Below are 13,187 nucleotides of genomic sequence, written 5' to 3' on the forward strand. Positions count from 1 at the left end.
CCCGTCTCGGCCTCCCAAAGTGCTGGGATTACAGGCTTGAGCCACCGCTCCCGGCCAAGATTGTCTTTTTTTCTTTTAACCTGTTTCTGAGAGTTCTGTTACATATTCTGATGTTTAATGGTCAGTTATATGTGTTAGATATCTTCCACCAAAATGTAGTTTGCCTTTTAACTTTATTGGATTTTCTATTCTACGTTGAAAAGTGGGTGATACACTTGTGTCTTATCTAAGAAATGCTTCCTGCTCTAAATCCCAAAGATGTTCTTGTAAGTTTGGCTGTTCATGTTTAGCAATTTGAAATGCCAAAATTTTGTAATTATATCATGAAGGTAACTAATTTTACTTTTTCCTTCTAAAGAACTGGCCATTTTAGTACTATTTATTGAATAGTTTAATCTTTTCCCCACTGAACTGATTTTTTAAAAATTACTCTTTTTTGTATCTAGTTCTACATTTTGAGGCTCCGTATAGTTTTGCAGCACATCTGGCTATCTGGTAATGTGAATTTGCATCATGCCTTCTTCGCAATTTCTTGCTGTTGGTCCTGTATTCCATGTGAACTTTTGGATCTGTTTCTCAACTTTCATTAAAATTCTATAGGCAATTTGATTGGAATTTCTTTGAATTTATGGATGTTCATGAGAATTGCCATCCTAAAAAAATGTATCCTACCATTTGTATAGATCGTTATGCTTTCAGGCATTATTTTCTCTATAAAGATATTTAATGTATCATTAGTTTTGTTGGTGTTATGAATGGTACTGAAAAAGTGATTATTTTCTACTTTATTAGTTTTTAAATATTCTTTACTGAACACTTTTGCCGATTTCTTTATTAGTTTTGATAATTCTTAGTGTCAGTTGGATTTCCTGTATGGATTATTCTTAATATGTATTTTATTTTGGCAGGGACAATACTTTGATCTCCAAAGAAATCAGTGGGATTTCAGAGAAACTGTGCCACAGGATCAGGATGCTAGAAGGCAGTTGCACTCAATTTGGGAAATACCTATTTGAAAGTTTATATCCATGTGCATCCTGAGGAGTGGGGGGTGTCTGTCCCTGTCTGTCTTGGTTTTTTCTTGACGCTAGAGTTAGTCTCTGCAAGGGACTTTAGAAGTTAAATTCCACACCCCCACCCCACCCTATCCCCCAATCTGATACAGATGTTACTGTTGCTCTTGGATTTCACTCAGTTTATTTCCTTTTAGGAGACGCAGGTCAGAATGGAGGTGGGCTGCAGACCGGGCAGCTATTGTCAGCCGCTGGAACTGGCTTCAGGCTCATGTTTCTGACTTGGAATATCGAATTCGTCAGCAAACAGACATTTACAAACAGATACGTGCTAATAAGGTAAGGGATAAGTATCTGGTGTTTTTAAATGGAGCCAAAAACTATCAATATTGCTTTTCTCTCATCCCCTCCCACCTCATAACCCCCACAACCCCCGTCTTAACTATTGCAAAGTAAATGGTTTAATGACCTGATATAGTGGTTTAATTTGTTTAAGAACCTGATGTAGCGGTGCGTGGTGGCTCACTCCTGTGAGCCCAGCAGTTTTGGAGGCCAAGGCAGGAGGATCATTTGAGCTCAGGAGTTCGAGGCCAGCCCAGGCAACATAGGGAGACCTTGTCTTTACAAAAAATACAAAAAATTAGCTGAGTATGATGGCATGTGCCTGTAGTCCCAGCTACTTAGGAGGCTGAAGTGGGAGGATCGCTTGAGCCCATGAAGTGGAGGTTGCAGTGAGCCAAGATTGTGCCACCACACTCCAACCTGGGCAGCTAAGACCCTGTCTCATAAAAAGGAAAACACTATTAGAATATAATGGTTAATTTAACATGTATTTAGAACAAAATAGTGTGAGTATCTGAGTTAATAGGAAACAAAACAGACTGAATAATGCAAGCCATTGATGTAACTGTCATATTTGTTAGATTTGTGGAAAAGTGCCTATTATGTATCAGCAGTGTTCTCCATAGTAGGGTCAAAATAGTGAACAAAAATCCTGCCTTCATGAAGCTTACATCCTTGCAAAGTATTTTTTATATTAGCTTGGTATGACTGAGCTCTATCTTTATCTAGACCCACGTCTAGAAAAAGTCTATTGCTGCTAAAACTAAGGGTCAAAATGCCTTGACCTTAGTACTAGACAAAGCCTTAAGAAAATGGCTTTACTGTGAACAGTATCCATTAAATTAATTAGTAGGCCAAAAGTTAAAGGTCAAAAAAATAAGGGTTTGAAGTGAAAGTTCTGTGGGCTACCTAATCATTTGAACTTTTATTCTAAAAATTTCACTGCAGACTTCTAGCTTCTTTCCAGATTGGAGATACGTATATGTATATGTATATGTATATGTATATGTATATGTATATGTATATGTATTTGTGTGTGTATATTCCACCCCCCCCCAAAAAAAAAAGTTCAATAGAGCATACTTTGAGGATACAGTCCAGAGGGCTCACTTTTTTATTCTTTTTAATTTGTTCCATTAGGGTAGCATACAAATTAAATCCTGATTTACTTATTTAAAAATTAGCTAGAACAAAACTAATAAACATTCTAGATTTGGTGAATATTTTGCTTTCCCAACTCTTCACAAAGGAAATTTTAAAGTGAGATTTATAGAATATGAACTGGAATGGTGACTAAGAATAACGAGGAGGTGACTGGATATGCCTATACTGAGGAGAAAAACACAGTGTTTCTGTATCAGGGACATCTCTTCAGTGTCTGTTTCTAGGTTTTTATAGCCAGTAGTTAAGTGGAAATTTCTATATTTGAGAACTAGAGTCTCTTAGTAACAACTGAGATTAGTACAATAGTAGTCATAAGTGTTGCTTCATCTTTTTATATACATTCATAAATACATATGTGGGTTTATATATGTGTATATGTTGTGTTATTTTAGCTGCCTGTTATAAAACTGCCACATTTCATAGAACTTAAGATGCTATTGATTGTAAGATGTACCATTACTTTAAGTACAACAAAGAAATTATTTCAGTTAAACTAGGGCATAACAGCAATTGTAAAATGCATCTTGATTTAAAAGTTGTTGACATGTGGGGAAAGTACTTCTTAGAACTGATGAAATACTGTGTATCAATTCTCAGGAAATTTTGAAATTACACAGAAGTATAAAAGACACCCTCCGCCCCAAAACAAAATCAAAAAACATAACAGCTCAAAATTATCTCACTACCAACATTATGGTACATTTTCCTAGCACATAAGTAATTTGTTCAAACACAGTCATGTTACATATGTGCCCTGAATATTTCCCAGTTGGTTTTTGGAAAGCATTTTTATTGGCTGCATGCTATTGCCTTTCCTTGTTGACTTTAAGTTACGCTTATGATTAAAATTAAGTGGCCGGGCACGGTGGCTCAAGCCTGTAATCCCAGCACTTTGGGAGGCCGAGATGGGCGGATCATGAGGTCAGGAGATCGAGACCATCCTGGCTAACCCGGTGAAACCCTGTCTCTACTAAAAAATACAAAAAACTAGCCGGGTGAGGTGGCAGGCACCTGTAGTCCCAGCTACTGGGGAGGCTGAGGCAGGAGAATGGCGTAAACCCGGGGGGGCGGAGCTTGCAGTGAGCTGAGATCCGGCCACTGCACTCCAGCCTGGGCGACAGAGCGAAACTCCGTCTCAAAAAAAAAAAAAAATTAAGTATGCCATGACAGATATCTTTATCTTAGTCAGAGATATAAATACTCTTTTATGTTCTTAATGCATACTTTAGAGAAGTATTTTGGCAGTGTCAGTTTATAGTCTCACTAGTTGTCAGTTTATAGTCTCATTAGTTGTGTATAAGAAGATACCTCGGCCGGGCGCGGTGGCTCACGCCTGTAATCTCAGCACTGTGGGAGGCCAAGGCGGGCAGATCACGAAGTCAGGAGATCGAGACCATCCTGGCGAACACGGTGAAACCCCATCTCTACTGAAAACACAAAAAAATTAGCTGGGCGTGGTGGCAGGCGCCTGTAGTCCCAGCTTCTAGGGAGGCTGAGGCAGGAGAATGGCGTTAACCTGGGAGGCGGTGGAGATCGTGCCACTGCCCTCCAGCCTGGGCGACAGAGCGAGACTAAAAAAAAAAAAGAAGAAGAAGATACCTCATTTGTTTTTGGCAGGGTCAGTTTATAGTCTCACTAGTTGTGTATAAGAAGATACTCAACCTCATTTGTTTCATGCTTTATTCTTCAGCTCATCACTCAGAAGCAATGACAGAGCAGTTTTCAGAAACTTTCAAAATATCTGAAAAGTATTTCTAAATATCTGGAAAATAATCTGGAGTTTTGTGTATACCGTCACACGTTGCTTAATGAAAGGGAAACTGAGAAATGTGTTGTTAGGTGATTTCATTGGTGTGTGAACATCATAGAGTGCACTTAAATATAAGCTGAGGGCTGGGCACGGTGGCTCATGCCTGTAATCTCAGCACTTTGAGGGAGGCAAGGAGTGGGAGGCCGAGATGGGTGGATCACCTGAGGTCAGGAGTTCGAGACTAGCCTGGCTAACATGGTGAAACCCCTGTCTCGATTAAAAATACAAAAAAAATTAACCAGGTGTGGTGTCGGGTGCCTGTAACCCCAGCTACTCGGTAGGCTGAGACAGGAGAATCACTTGAATCCAGGAGATGGAGGGTCCAGTGAGCTGAGATCGCAACACTGCACTCCAGCCTGGGCAAGGCAGAGCGAGTCTCCATCTCACATACGTACGTACGTACATACATACTTACATACATACATACAAGCTGAGGTGGTATGACCTACTATACACTTAGACAATATGGTATAGCCTATTGCTTCTAGGCTATAAACCAGTACATCATGCTACTATACTGAATACTGTAGGCAATTAGTGGTAAAGATTTATGTATTTCAACATATCTAAACATAGAAAAAATACAATAAAAATATAGTAGAAAAGATAAAAATGATACACCTGTATAGGGCACTTAAACCATGAATGGAGCTTGCAGGACTGCAAGTTGCTCTGGGTGAGTCAGTGGGTGAAAGGTGACTGAATGTGAAAGGCCTAGGACATGACTGTACATTACTATAAACTTTATAAACACTGTACACCAAGGCTACACTACATTTATTCTAAAGATTTTTTTCAGTAATAAATTAACCTTAGCTTACTGTAACTTTTTGCTTTATAAACTTTTAAGTTTTTAAAACTTTTTGACTCTTTTGTAATAACACTTAGCCTAAAACACAAACACCTTGTCATTGTACAAAAATATCTTCTTCACACCTTATTCTACAAGGTTTTTTCTATCGTTAAAAGTTTTCATTTTAAAATGAAAAGTTTTATTTTTTAAACTGTTTTGCTAAAAACTAAGACAGAAACACACACATGAACATAGGCCCACACAGGGTCAGGTTTGTCGGTATTACTGTCTTCCACCTTCACATCTTGTTCCACTGTTAGGTCTTCAGGGCCAGCAACACACATGGAGCTTTCATTGCCTGTGACAGTGCCAACAGAAGGACCTGCCGGAGGCTGTTTCACAGTTCACTTTTTTCAATGAGTAGAAGTACACTCTGACGATTAAAAGTGTAGTATAGTAAATACATAACACTTTTTATTATAAGAAATAAGTGTTTTTAACAGTAACATAGTTTTTTATTATCAACTATTATATTCTTACTGTACATAATTGTATGTGGTATACTTTTAATAGCAGCACTGTAGGTTTCTTTACACCAGCATCACCACAAACATATGAGTAGTGTTTTGTGCTATGACAGGAATTCTTCAGCTCTGTTAAAATGTTGTTAAGACCATCATTGTATACGTGGTCTGTCATTGACCATAATGTTATTTGGCATATGAATATATGTTGATTAACCAAGAGTTTCATCATTCAAAGCAAATTGTATTAAGCACCATACTTGGACTTGGTAAATTTTTGCTTCGAGTTGTGACTTTGCTACCAGATGCTTACGTGAACCTTGAGAAGAAAAGTCACTTAACATTTCTGAGCTTCAGTTTCTTGGTCTGTAAAATACAGCATCATAGATAATCTTTTACTTCTTTGTTTGCAGTCTAAATATACGGTGTCTGTTACAGAGTTCTGATAGGAAGAATAACACTGGGTTGATAGTTCAGTAAGTAATGCATCAAGAAAACTCACAGCGTTACCTGTTGTATTTATACATTTATTTTTCAACAAATGGATTAGTTTCGTAGACTGCCGTAACAGACTATCACAAATGGGATGGCTTAAATCGGAAATTTGTTCTCTTACCGTTCTGGAGGCCAGAAGTCTGAAATCACGGTGTCAGCAGGGCCATGCTCTCTCTGGAGGCTCTAGGGAAGAATCCTTCCTTGTCTTTTTCCAGTTTATGATGTTGTGCTAGTCCTTGGTGTTCTTGGCCTATAGCTACATCACTCCAGTTGCTGCCTGCATCTTCACATGACTGTCTTTCTCTTTGCATCTGTGTCCACATTTCCATGTTAGGAGGACACCAGGCATATTGAATTTAGGGCCCACAGTAAAGGTCTCATAACTTGATTACAACTGCAAAGACCCTTTTTCCAAATAAGGTAATATTCACAGGTTCTGGGTGAACATAAATTTGGAAGAGACAATATTCAACTTGCTCTAACAAGCCATGGAATTTTCCCCCAATGATATATTCACATGCATTTAGTCTTTGTGTAACACTGTAATTAACAGAAGTTTTTGAGCACTTTGTGATATATCAGGCACTGTGCTAAGCATTTTACACTCATTCATGATTTTCGAGATAAACAATGGAAGGTCAGTCAAGTAGTTTGTTCTTGGTTACACATCTAAGTGAGAGTGCAGAGCTGAGATTTGAGTATCAGGCTACAGAGCTGTTGCTCAAGTTAGTAATCACTTTAAGTGCTTGAGGTTTTTTTTTAAAGTTATTGAAATGGGAGAAATTTTTTCCTATTTGTTTTGGTTGAGTGGGTTGGTGTTCACATTTTCCATGCTTCACCAGGATTTGCCAGAGCTGCCTGGGTTGTACAGGCCCCCCCCCCCTTTTTTTTTTTTTTGAGATGAACCTAGGTGATAGGTTGAATCTTAGTGATAGGCTGTTGAGTTGTAATTTGTCTTTCGGTGGGAGATTGGAAGGATGGTGGGGCTTTTCTTTTTCTTTTTAAGGATTTACTTTGTTGCTTGTTAACATTAACTTTATTTAAGTGGCGTATTACCAAAAAAAAAAAAAGGTATTTGACTACTGCTAGGTGATTCTAGGATGCAGACACCAGTTTCTGTTCTGTCAGAAGGTAGGTATTACCTTCCAAGCTGTGGAGTAGAGTCCCTTTTGGGAATAATGTTACTCTCTGGAGAAAGAATACAATTTCTGGGAACTCTTCTGTACTACTTCTCCATGCTTTTGTGCTCTTTTAATTTTCATAGTTTGTCAGCTTGTTTTTTAAAAAGAAACTCTTCCATGCTTTAGAAGGGGAAAGGAAAACAATATATGTACCTTGAGTATATACTAATTAAAGGTTTACTCATGTATGTTTGTTTAATGATCAGAGTAAATTTTCAGAAGCTTGTAAAAGGCAGAGCTAAATTTAAACTCAGGACTTTTTATCTGATTCAAAAGCATTTTTTTCCCCTAATATATTTTGCTGTTTTGTCCTTTTCATCATTTCACTGAAACATATTTATTGAAATTTCACACCTGATAAATAAGGGGAAAGAATAGGGACTAAGCAGGTTTTAAGAGGCAGGGTCTTGCTCTGTTGCCCAGGCTGAGGTGCAGTGGCCAGATCATATAGTTCACTGTAACCTGAAACTCTTGGGCTCAAGCTATCCTTCTACCTTAGCCTTGCAAGTACAAGTAGCTGGGACCATAGGTGAGTCCCACCATGCCTAGCTAATTATTAAAGGTTTTTTTTTTTTTTTTTTTAAAGGATGGGGTCTCGCTATGTTATCCAGGTGGTCTCAAACTCTTGACCTCAAGTGATCCTCCTTGCCTTGGTCTCCCAGAAGCACTAGCTTGACTCTTATGTTGTTTTTTAAAATCCCCTCTTCTGACTACTCTTTGAGATTGCACAGCTGTAGCTGAGGATGGAAATGTTAAGAGGATGGAAGGTGGAAGAGTATTGAAACTTTTGAATAGGGAAAGAGCTGAATGGGAACTGCAGAAGCTTAAAACACCTTTCTCTTTAAAATTTTCGTAAAGCTCTTGAGGTTCTCATCTTAATATGGTTTTTAAAGCATTGTAGACAACTTATCTTTTCCAGGTAGCCCAGGGTTGTTCTTGTGGAACTGGTCTGCAGTGGGGTCACTGGTTTTATCTTGAGATGCATAGGGAAGATTGGCCTGATAGAGTGATGTAAGGAAGTAGGTGAAATTGCCTGTTAGCTGTATTGCAAATACAGTTAAGAGAGGGTCCATCCACAGAGGAATCATTTAGGAGGTATTAAGGCTGCATGTAACTGTGACCCATTCCAATTCCTTTGGTCCTTGTGTAAAGCAGAAGCTTGCTTCAGCCTTGGAGTTTTCTAGGCCTGTTCAGTCTAAGCATGATCCTGGCTCTGGCTCGGGACATGGTGAAGGAAAAGGAGACTCTTGACCTTTTTCTTCGGCTTCTGTAGGTTGCTATTTCATAGTACAGTGGCCCTAAGTTCATTGCCCCCAGGCTAATGCCACAGCTATTCAACATTGACCCAGTTAAAACCTGGATTGTTAGGGAAGCCCACGTTAGGGGAGCCATGAGAGGTGTGGAGTCGAACGTTATGAAGTTTTCTCAGCTAATGCTAACCTTTCTTTTCATGGTTATTAAACATGAGTAAACTTTATCCCAAATAAATGTCATTGTGGCATAATGAAACATTGTATACAGAAAAGGGCAAAGTCATTAAGTGTATAATTAATGAATAAGTATAGCTCAAAATATATTAAGTATATTTGGGGGATGGTTAAGTAATTATGTAGACCTCCTCTGTAAAGCCTCACTTTCATCAGTCTCTTCAGTTAGGTTCTTTTCTGCTTTGACATCACCTTCTCTCAACTTCGGTTACAGTACTGTTGTAATACTTTGTCTGCTTGTCCAAAGCTAGATGAACATAAACTCCTTATGGTAGAATCAGTTTTTATTTTATTACTGTGTTTTCACACTACCTTGCACATGGTAGCCACTCAATAGATGCTACCTGCATGAATGACTCTTACCTACTTGGATGCTTTTTATTTGTTCAGCCTCTTTTTAGCTGTTTTCATTCTTTTTAGTATGAGGTACAGTATTAAATTAGAGGATCCAGTGTTTGGTTTTGAACGCCATAGTGAACTTACATATGTTGGGGGCAGTGGACAGTGTACGGATGACTGTTGGTTGCATCATTGTAATACTTGAGCACATATTTTCAAAAATAGGTTTAATTAAAACTACTGTGTATTCAAATGTCCTCTGAACAAATTAAGAGGAGTTCCATTCTTCTGGTTGTGGAAGCTAGAAACCTTGGCAGTGTCTCTATTTTCCCTCCTGTCTTGTAAGCACATTGGCATAGCTGGTTGATTCTTTCTTCAAATAAACATTCAAGCAGGGCATAGTGGCTCATGCCTGCAACCCGGCACTTTGGGAGGCCAGGGAGGGTAGATCTCTTGGCCCCAAGAGTTTGCAACCAGCCGGGGCAACATGGTGAAAGCCCTTCTCTACTAAAAATATAAAAAACTAGCCAGGCGTGGTGGCATGTGCCTGTAGTACCCCCTTGCACTTGTATCTCTCTTTCTCTCCTGGGCTTAAGTGATCCTCCTGAATATCTGGAACTACAGGTGTGACATTACACCGGGCTAATTTTTATTATTTTTGTGTGTGTGTTTGGAGATAGGGTTTTGCCATGTTGCCCAGGCTGGTCCTGAACTCCTGGCCTCAAGTAATCCTCCTGCATTGGCTTCCTAAAGTGCTGGAATTATAGGCATGAGCCGTCACGACCTCCTTCACCGTTTCCACTTCTTAATCCCCTCACTATCCTATATTTTGTTCTCTTTAGCATTTAATACCTTCTAATATAGTACATAACATTTATCTATTTACATTGTTTTTCTTTGCCCCCAGTATTAGAATATAATAAGCACTTTGAAGGATGGGTTAGGGGAGAGGGATAGGTCTCTCATTTTTTCTTGTATCCTTAGCACCTAACAAATGCTGATGAGTGGATAAATGACTGATTTAAATGAACAGAAAAGAAATGAAGTATTAGTTAGATCCAGACTTTTGCCCCAGTTCTGCCATGTGTTGGCCTGTAGAGACATAAGCTTTGACCTACATCCTCTGTGGGTCTATAAAATGATGTCGATGAATAGATGGTTCCTACCAAGTTTTATTATACTCTTTTAGGAGAAGGTGTCTTCATCGTCTCTCTGAGGGTTGTATTTCAGAATTATTCTATAGTTTAAGGAAAAATTCTTCCCTTTGGAAAATACTGTGTCCTTTCATATAACTGAAAAAAATTGAAGGAGTAATTTTATATCTAATTGTTGGATTTATTTATCTTCTGGCTATAATTATTATAAACTTAATATTTTCCTGTTAGAAAAAAATTTATACAGCTCCACAAATATTTGCTATGCATTTATTTTCTTGGTGTATGACTCTGCTAGGAGACATGGGGTGCGATGGCTCACGCCTGCAATCCCAGCACTTTGGGAGGCCGAGGCAGGCGGATCACCTGAGGTCAGGAGTTCGAGACCAGCCTCGACATAGAGAAACCCCGTCTCTACTAAAAATGCAAAATTAGCCGGGCATGGTAGTACATGCCTGTAATCCCAGTTACTCAGGAGGCTGAGGCAGGAGAATTGCCTGAACCTGGGAGGTAGAGGTTGCAGTGAGCCAAAGACTGTGCTATTGCACTCTAGCCTGGGCAACAAGAGCAAAACTCCATCTAAAAAAAAAAAAAACTGAAATAAAATTCTTTTTTTCTTTCTTAATGTTTTCCCCCCTTTTCTGCAGCTCGTATTTCATATTGGTTTTTTAGTTACAAGGACCCTAGGGATGGATCATCTGGTTTAGTGGCTTGTAAGAGTGTGTTGTATGGCCTAGAGAGCTCAGACTAATTTAGTCACAATCTCTAGTCCCCTGAATCTATACTTTAGGATGTTCTTTGAGCCCAAACTAATCAAGTCTGGTGTTTTTCAACTTTACAAGTTTAGGACTTACCAGGGGAGCTTTTAAAGAATAGTAGAATATCCAGCTCTGGGCATGGTGGTAGGCACCTGTAATCCCAGCTACTCCAGAGGCTGAAGTGGGAGGATTGCTTGAGCCCAGGAGTTTCAGATCAGGCTGGGTAACATAGCGAGGAAGAGAGAGAGAGAGACACACAGACACAGACACCCACCTCCATGTACCCACCATGCCCTGTCCCCCTCCTGCACTCTTCCCCCAGGAAAAGGTAGACTGCCTGGCCCCACCCCCAGAGGTACTGAGTAGATGTTGGACCTAAGCCAGTATAGTTTGATAAGGTTCACCAGGTGATTCTGATACAAAATTTCCATTAAGAGCTTCTTAATCTAGTTAGATCTCTCTTTTTTAGACCAGAGAAAGAGTTTGGGAACCCTGATCGCTTGCATCCCAGTCTTTCGGTTATATAGTGTCATAGCCGTATTTTTGTCACCTCTTCTTGTATCCATGGTGGGATTCGTGTGTAGTATTTTTTTTTCATAATAAGATAACGTCTGCCTTTACCCATCCTGGCTCATTATACCTACTGTGGGGAGAACTTGTGGATCCATTTTTAATTTCTTTTTATGTAAATTGTTTCTTGGAATGAATTCCAAAGGTCTGAATTTGAAATTGTCAAGCAGGAACTTAATCTGAAGTAATATTTATGCTTATGAAAAATAGGTGCCTTTGGGCCAGCTTTTAAGAAAGCTCTTGGTTTCTGATAACTTGTAGGGGACTGTTCCACATTTGTTTCATTGAGTTTTGTTTGTGCAGGTATAGTTGGTGGAGTACATGATTAAGAATAGTAGCATTTTTAGCTTAGTAATTCATAAACTGCATTTGTTGGCTAGAAAAACTACATTGCTGCTGTTAATCTAGTGCAGTCTAATAATATGGTATAAAATGCCATAATCTGGTAAAGAGTTCAGATCTGAAAGATATGAATAAATATGCTAAACGGCTGATGAGCCATATAGGTCAGAGCAGTCAAGTGGCAGAGAGGGAGCCAGGATCTGCTTCTTGTTGAAATAACTCTTTGGGAAAACAAAGCTGCTGCTGGTGTAGTTTGTTTCTGAACTGTAGGATAAGGAAGAGGGGAGCCTCTAGTACACCAGCAGTCCTTTTGAGACTAACTCCTAAATTAAATTTGAAATTGATACTGCTCACTTACGTTATTTTTCTCCTCTCTATCCTGCAGGGGTTGATAGTTCTTGGGGAGGTACCTCCCCCAGAGCATACAACAGACTTACTTCTTCCACTTAGTTCTGAGGTGAAGACAGATCATGGGACTGATAAACTGGTAAGTATAAAAGATAGAAAGGGTGAAATGCGTAAGAATTAAGGGTGTTGTCTTGGCACACCATTTCTTCTCTGTAACTAGGATCCTTGCATTGGCCAAAGGAGGGGAACTGTACATTTCCATTGTTTATTATTAGTAGAATGGGCTGCAGAGCATATGTTTTTTAAAAGCTATTAAGTGACTTAAATTTTTAAAATGCCAAATATTTGCAAAGCTGTGCCTATGTCAATTGCCAGGCAAAGTTTTTCTGTATAAGAAGACAGTATTTAACTTTGCTTGTTTGTTCTCCAGGTTTGTTTTGTTTTGTTTTGTTTTAAATTTTAGGAAAACGACTTTTCTCAGCTTTGCTTAAAATAAACAAATAAATTAGGTTACCCGGGACAGAGGACCACTGTAAATTTTCATACCACATGTAACCAGCCTGTGTTCCATTTTGTTAAATTTTTCCCCAAATGGAGGTAGGTGTGTTTATTTATTTATTTATTTATTTTGGTTAAGACAGGCTCTTGCTCTGTCACCCAGGCTGGAGTGCAGTGGCACAATATAGCTCACTGCAGCCTCAAACTCCTGGACTGCACTTGTTTATTACCCAGAAATATGTTTGAAGACTTGTGGTTTAAAAATAATAATGTCAGAGATATTTTCTATTATGTTTAATTTTTGTATTCTCATTTCTGAAACTCAGCTGGAATTAACAAAAAAAAAATCAGTATCTTTAGAATCCCTCC

The 13,187-nt window shown here is 38.9% G+C and overlaps 1 protein-coding gene across 1 annotated transcript in view; it reads left to right on the forward strand.

The window, feature by feature from the left end:
* Positions 1-13,187, forward strand: part of KANSL1 (KAT8 regulatory NSL complex subunit 1) — a 131,963-nt gene that overhangs the window by 51,007 nt on the left and 67,769 nt on the right. Inside the window, exons 2-3 of the mRNA XM_011953917.1 lie at positions 1,211-1,352; positions 12,358-12,459. Coding sequence (XP_011809307.1) covers positions 1,211-1,352; positions 12,358-12,459 — 244 coding nt within the window. The remainder of the gene's footprint in view (positions 1-1,210; positions 1,353-12,357; positions 12,460-13,187) is intronic.

The sequence above is a fragment of the Colobus angolensis genome, unplaced genomic scaffold (genome assembly GCF_000951035.1).
Source record: "Colobus angolensis palliatus isolate OR3802 unplaced genomic scaffold, Cang.pa_1.0 Scaffold377, whole genome shotgun sequence".
NCBI classification, from domain to species: Eukaryota; Metazoa; Chordata; class Mammalia; order Primates; family Cercopithecidae; genus Colobus; species Colobus angolensis.